General features: G+C 35.8%; 2 protein-coding genes across 4 annotated transcripts in view; both read right to left on the reverse strand.

Moving 5' to 3' along the window:
* dnah6 (dynein, axonemal, heavy chain 6) overlaps positions 1-2435 on the reverse strand; it is a 57642-nt gene extending 55207 nt beyond the window's left edge. The window contains exons 1-2 of the mRNA XM_013914100.1: positions 2218-2435; positions 2006-2082 (exon numbers count right to left, since the gene is read on the reverse strand). Coding sequence (XP_013769554.1) covers positions 2006-2072 — 67 coding nt within the window. The 5' untranslated portion in view covers positions 2073-2082; positions 2218-2435. The remainder of the gene's footprint in view (positions 1-2005; positions 2083-2217) is intronic.
* Positions 2436-2709: 274 nt separating this feature from the next.
* Positions 2710-6303, reverse strand: part of LOC102215020 (integrin alpha-M-like) — a 12823-nt gene continuing 9229 nt past the window's right edge. For 2 of the 3 annotated variants that reach the window (XM_005746047.1, XM_005746046.1), the window contains 7 exons: positions 5720-5827; positions 5584-5625; positions 4783-4908; positions 4574-4687; positions 4453-4494; positions 4240-4350; positions 2710-4122 (listed from right to left, as the gene is read on the reverse strand). In XM_005746047.1, the coding sequence (XP_005746104.1) occupies positions 4003-4122; positions 4240-4350; positions 4453-4494; positions 4574-4687; positions 4783-4908; positions 5584-5625; positions 5720-5827 (663 nt within the window). In that variant the 3' untranslated portion in view covers positions 2710-4002. The remainder of the gene's footprint in view (positions 4123-4239; positions 4351-4452; positions 4495-4573; positions 4688-4782; positions 4909-5583; positions 5626-5719; positions 5828-6303) is intronic. The other variant, XM_013914102.1, reaches the window with a different exon arrangement.

The following is a 6303-nucleotide window of genomic DNA, read 5'->3' on the forward strand; positions in this document are numbered from 1 at the left end:
TTATTCTATTCTGTACAGCTGTGTACTGTATTTATTCTTATTGTATTCTAATTTTTGCGTCATAACTTTTGCACTGTCCACTTCCTGCTGTGACAAAACAAATTTCCCACGTGTGGGACTAATAAAGGTTATCTTATCTTATCTTATCTTAAAATAAAGTAAATGGACATTTTTCAGGTTTAAAAATCTATCCTCCTCAATTACAGCACTAAAGAAATCAACTTCCTTGACATAAAAGTAACAAAAAAAACCAAATCTCTGTCACATCTCTGTACTCCAAACCTACTGATAGGAATACATTACTTCATGCTGGAAGTTTCCATCCTAACCACCTCAAAAAAAGCTTACCTGTAAGCCAATTGATAAACACACCTGGGAAAGTCTGGAACAATAGAATAAGAGCAAAGAAGAGATGTTGAATAAATTAAAGAAATCCTGATAAGCCATTAAACCCAGTCAAAGAGATGGTAATATTAATTTGTCAGAAAAAAAAAAGAGAAGCATTCTGGATATTTCGTTTAAAGAGTTTACATCCTAGAGGCATGAATGAGGATTTTTCTAATAATGGTTTTGTGTGAATTGAACCTTTGTGTTTTTATATTTTTTAACTACATTTTTCCATCGTCTTCCTCTTTTAATGTTCCTGTACTTATATTTACTTTTAATTTTTATCTTTTTTTATTCTTTATATTAACTTATTTGCATCTTTCTGTGTAATTTTGAGTATGTATTACGTTAAGACATGTGGGGATTTTTTCCCTCCCCTTTTAATCTTTAATGGTTTAGTCCAGAATCGAAAGCTGTGAGTTGGGCTGTGACTTAACTAAATGACCAATACCACCTCGTTAAATGTCAGTTGGTCAGCTGGTTTATTTGTGAAGGTTTAATTATCCATTTGAAATTTTTTCTGTTTCCTGGCTTTTACTTAAACACAAACTGTTTTACATTTTACAATGACCCTCATGAAGGCTACAAGCCGAAATGTGTTGGTCACTTAACTCATTCACTGCCAGCCATTGGCAGTGAATGAGTTAAACCCATTGACTCATTCACTGCAATTGACGGCTATAGACGTCAATGGCAGTGAATGAGTTAATAAAGTTGTTTCTCATTACTTTTAAGTGTTGCAGTCTCTGCGTTATTAGATCTTCTCCATGGAGTAGGTGTAGTTGTGCCAGAAATATTTGTTACTATTGTAATTCATTAACTAAAAGCTTTGAAACCCCTTCAGTTGATCCAAAATGCTATAGTGAGAGTACTGACAGGCACTAGAGAGATTAAGCATATTTCTCCTGCATTAGCTTCTCTTCATTGGCTCCCTGTTAAATTGAGAATTTAATTTAAACTCCTTCTGATCACATACAAGGTCTTGAATAATCACGCCCCATCTTATCTTAAAGACATCATAGGACCATAGGACTTTGCTGTCAGACTGGTTGTTTACTTGTAGGTTTCTAGGATATTTAAAAGTAAAACAGGAGACTAGCCTTTTAGACCTTTAAGGCTTTTAGACCCTTTTTTTTATTCTACCCTCTTTACTCTTAAGATTAGACTTAAAAACTGTAATTTATTTTTGCAATGCATATGTTTAGCGCTGGATCATGTGACCCTGAAGCCTGCTTAGTTATACTGCAATAGACCAAGGCTGCTGGGGGCTTCCTACAATGCACTTAGTGTTTCTTCTTCATTCACCTTATTTAAATACACCACTCTGCATTTATTCATTGGTTATTATTGTCTCTCTTCCACAGCCCGTGTTTTGTCCTGTCTCACTCCCCACACTCTCACACTCTCGTGATGGCTGCCCCTCCCTGAGCCTGGTCATGCCGGAGGTTTCTTCCTGTTAAATGGGGAGTTTACCTTCCTACTGTCGCCAAGTGTTTGCGCTCAAGGATTCGTCTGATTGTTGGGGTTTTCTCTGTACAATATACAGCGTCTTGAGGCTACGGTTGTTGTGATTTGGCGCTGTATGAACACAAATGAACTGAATAATGGATGTACCCACCTGGGGAGCCACTAGCACTTCTTTGGGCAGGGAGGCTCGGCTGCGCGCCCCTCGCAGTTGAGTTCATATTCTCGTCCCTGAGAGAGTAAAAGGACAATAGGACAGGAAGTGCAAAAAGCAAGTGTACAATGTGATGCAACTAGCTAAAGTCGCGTACTTAAAACGCTGGCAAACGTCGAAGCGAACTGACAGTTGGCCTGTACTGAACCTACCGTTAAGTTAGAAAACGTTTTCAACTTCGTTGATGCCTGATGACAGTGTTGTGATTGCAGTCACCTTGTATTTAAGCAGGCTATCGAATCAAATATACAGCACCAGAATATCTTATTGTTCTCTCAAATTAATAATTAAACTGCCTTAGTGTTTAGAGCTTTGTCAAACTAGCTACAAAGCGCTGTACCGTCACCGAATGAGGTTTACGGTCTCCTAGCAACAAAATTATTTCCCAGCATGCAACGCAGCCTAACGTCCCTTGTTTGGCATTTTACTACAAACACACCCCTCAAGTGAAAGTGGTCTATATGCAGTTATTGCAAGCATCCGTGTAATTTGTATGAGACTACAGGGTGTCAGCGCTCCACACGTTCATCTTCTTCCACAGCTGAGCAAAACAAAAGAGTTTCATCCCCTTAACAGGCATATAACAGCTAAGAGTTAAATGAAATATACAGTAAAAGGCAGTAAAAACAACGTTTATGTCCCATTTATGTCTGGCAAAATTTGGAAAACGGAATTCAACGGAATATAAATATCCTAATTTATTACGCAAAATGTAATTGGAATTGAGGTGTCCTTCTTATCATACTGACATCATGAGACTATTGTACTAGTCCTTTACAGGGATCATCTGCTGGCAGCTTGTCATACTGCATATGTCAGTTAGATATACACTGAGTAAACCACAAATATCTCAGTGTTAAATCTTTTACTTTTTTAAAGCATCTAAAAGTACTAAGGGACATATGGTGGAATTATAATTTTCCATTACCACAAATATACTTATTTTCCCAGACTGTTGTTCATAGATGCAAGCTTTGCATTTCACAATCATCAGTGAATCTTCACAATATCAGTGCAATTCATTCGTTTCTAAACGAACTCAGTTTGTTTCAGTTCTAGGTTCATTCTATACATATTTACTAAGCACAGGACATATTATTCTTATATATGCATTATGTGAAAAAAAATCATTTAAAAAAATCATAAAATATCATTTTAGAGCTCATATAATCGAAAGCATCTGCCGAACCCTTAAAATAATAGCTGTGCAGTTATTTAAAGTTTGGATCTCGACATAGGAGAAACCAAACAGCCACTCCATCACATTTTATATTACTCAGAAATACTCTCCTTGTTATTCAAACATCCAACTCTTAACTCATAAAACGATATGTTCTACACATCGAAATAAAGACATCATATAATTAATAATTAGGATATCATAAATGCAGCTGACATCACTAATGTGTCCAATGTTTTGGCATTTCCATTGTCTTTAAGGGAACTCAATACAACGATCTGACACAAATAATATACATTCAAATGATAATGAAATAGCCCTTTAAACTGAACTTTAAGTACAAGATAAGCAGTCACTTACATGGTTTTCTCTGTTCATCAAAAACACTTCATTTTATTAGAAAGAAATATCATTTTCTATTCTCCAAAACAAAAGTTTAAGGTTTTTGGAATGGGACTAGGGTTTCAATCATAATCAGTGATGATCTACTTTGGTACACTGGTCCAAGCTTGGTCTCTTGTTTTGTTTTTTTTAAAGACAAAACCCCCCCGCATGGCATAATCACATGGCTTAGTGTAGGAGCTTGAAGGGGAATTTTATCAACTTTGGAAATGGACAATTTTCATTTTCAAAGTTCAGTGGTTCTTTCAATGGTTTTGGGACTGTTTCTCATTGAGCTGTTGCTAGGTAGATTAGAAATTGTTGAGATTTTAAGGAACCAATTAAATGCATTTTCTAGATGTTCAAATTTACTCCTTCACTGTAGTTGTATATTAGAAATATTTGTACTTTTATATGTTTCCTTCACATTTTCAGTTGCTTTGATGCGTTCTCGTTGTATGTGATATGTGAGTTTTCTCCTCTTGAAGCAGCCCAACTTGAGAGAGACGAAAGAAAAAAAGAATCATTAGACCAGATAGTAAAACCATTATTTCAATATGCTTAATCAAGTTACACTTAAATTAACATAAAGATAAAAGTCTTTAAGTCTCACCTTAAACAGCACGACCGTGATTATAATCAGGAGCACGAGTCCTAAACTAACTCCAGTTGAAATAATCAGCAGTTTATTTGGAGGGATAATGAAATCAAACTGAACTTCAATCTGTTGCCAGAGAAAACAGAAAAGAAATCTAAGTGCTACCCAACTCTTTTTAATGTTGACCCATCTAGTAGTATTATTTGAATGAGTGAAGACTGCAGGTACCCTTCTCATTGGAAACTGGAACGGCGTAAAATCGTCTTTTTTCTGTGGGTCATAAATATAATAAATTAGGTTTACTGAAAAACCAATGACAGAAATATGTTGTGGTCAAACTTAGACATACCTTTTGTTTAAGAGATTCCAACACAAACCGATCCTTGTTATAGCCAACATGTATAGAACTTACAAATTTTACATTTCCACTGTCTCCAGTGTATTTTTTGAGAAAAGGAAGATTCTGTAAGTTAAAATCAGATTAACAAGATTTTCTATATTTAATATAAAAATGTATATGTGGAGTATATTTTGTCTGCATATTTAGTTATTACATACGGCTGGCTTCTGTTCAAGGTCTCGGAAATTAGCTTTTCCCAACAGGGTAAACTCAGCGGCTGAATATTTCTCCAAATTGAAACTTTTGCAGACCATGGTTATGCACTTATTTTCTAGCAAGCAATCCTGTAATGGAACCAGAGGTTTAGTTTTTTAAGAGAGACCTATTAGGCTTTTCCTGACTTTCTGTCATACACTCACTGGCCACATTTTTAGTTACATCTGTTCAACTACTTTTTAACACATATATCTAATCAGCCAATCAAATGGCACGCAATACATTGCATTTAGACATGTAAACTTTGTCAAGATTACCTGATTGCGTTCAATCGAAGCATTAGATTTGGGATTATTTATGTGATTTGTGTGACTTTAAATAAAATATAAGAGGTATAATACGATGCAAGCCATCAATCCCAACCATCCTACCTGTCACCGGATACCTAGCTAGATTAAGAGGTGGGCACAGGAGGAGACCGATGGTTTATGACAAATTTTGGCTTTGTATTATGTTCCTGGAACCTTCTGATTATGATAAAAGTTAGCTTAAGTAAGAAAATTAGCTAAAATGGCTTATTTAAGAGAGAGCCTCGATTGAAAGGCTACAGCAAGGTCCACTGTAAGAAAATGATGTCATTATTCTGAACTGTGAATAATGCAGAGTGATTCCAGTAGAGTACAAGCATAAAAACACAGAAACAAACACAACAGGTTACGCTTATGATTTGACAATGTTGTGAAAGTTTAAGCATACAGTCAATATACAAGCAATATTTTTTATGTGAAATCCGTTGTACTTACCTCAGACGTCTGGTTAGTAGTGGCTGTGCACTGCGTTTTGTTCTTAAAGAGACAGAGTATGGTAAGCTTTAAGGCTCTATATTTTCATATCCAGCACCAGTATGACTGAGAAATGTTCTGGCAGACACAAAGTTACCTCCTTGACAAAGACTTCATAGCTTTTTATTTCAAAGTTATGCTCCAGTTCAGTTGGGAAGAACATGGTAACATTGACAGGAAAATCCTTAAAACCAAAGTTATCTATCTGTAAATTGGTAGAGAGAGAATGGTCATTTTAAATACATACATTTTTTGTATATTTTAGTTTATGTATGAATATCAAAATATTGATACCACCCTCCCATCTGCCAGCTACAGTCAGTAAGTGTAGCTTAACATTTACTTGAACCTATCGATATTGTTTTGGGACCACTGTCCAAAGTAAATGTTGGTATTTTTATTGATCCAGTGAAATGATCACTCGGTCCAGCGCAGAAGGCCACACCAACAACAAGCTGAATTACCTTCTTTCTGCTCAGTAATATTTTTTATCTCTTTATAAACTGCTACTGTCAAGAGAACACATGGCAATCCGGTTGTTCAGTCTGACGTCACTAGCCGTGTCTGAACCTAAACTCCGCTGCAGGTCCATATATCAAACGTTCACTATGGCATTACTGAGAGTTGAAAAACTGTCTAAAGTCTTTGTTTCATCTTTAATAAAATGATCAGCGTTCTGCT

The sequence above is a fragment of the Pundamilia nyererei genome, unplaced genomic scaffold (assembly GCF_000239375.1).
Source record: "Pundamilia nyererei isolate P.nyererei 1_Seehausen unplaced genomic scaffold, PunNye1.0 scaffold00171, whole genome shotgun sequence".
Taxonomy (NCBI): domain Eukaryota; kingdom Metazoa; phylum Chordata; class Actinopteri; order Cichliformes; family Cichlidae; genus Pundamilia; species Pundamilia nyererei.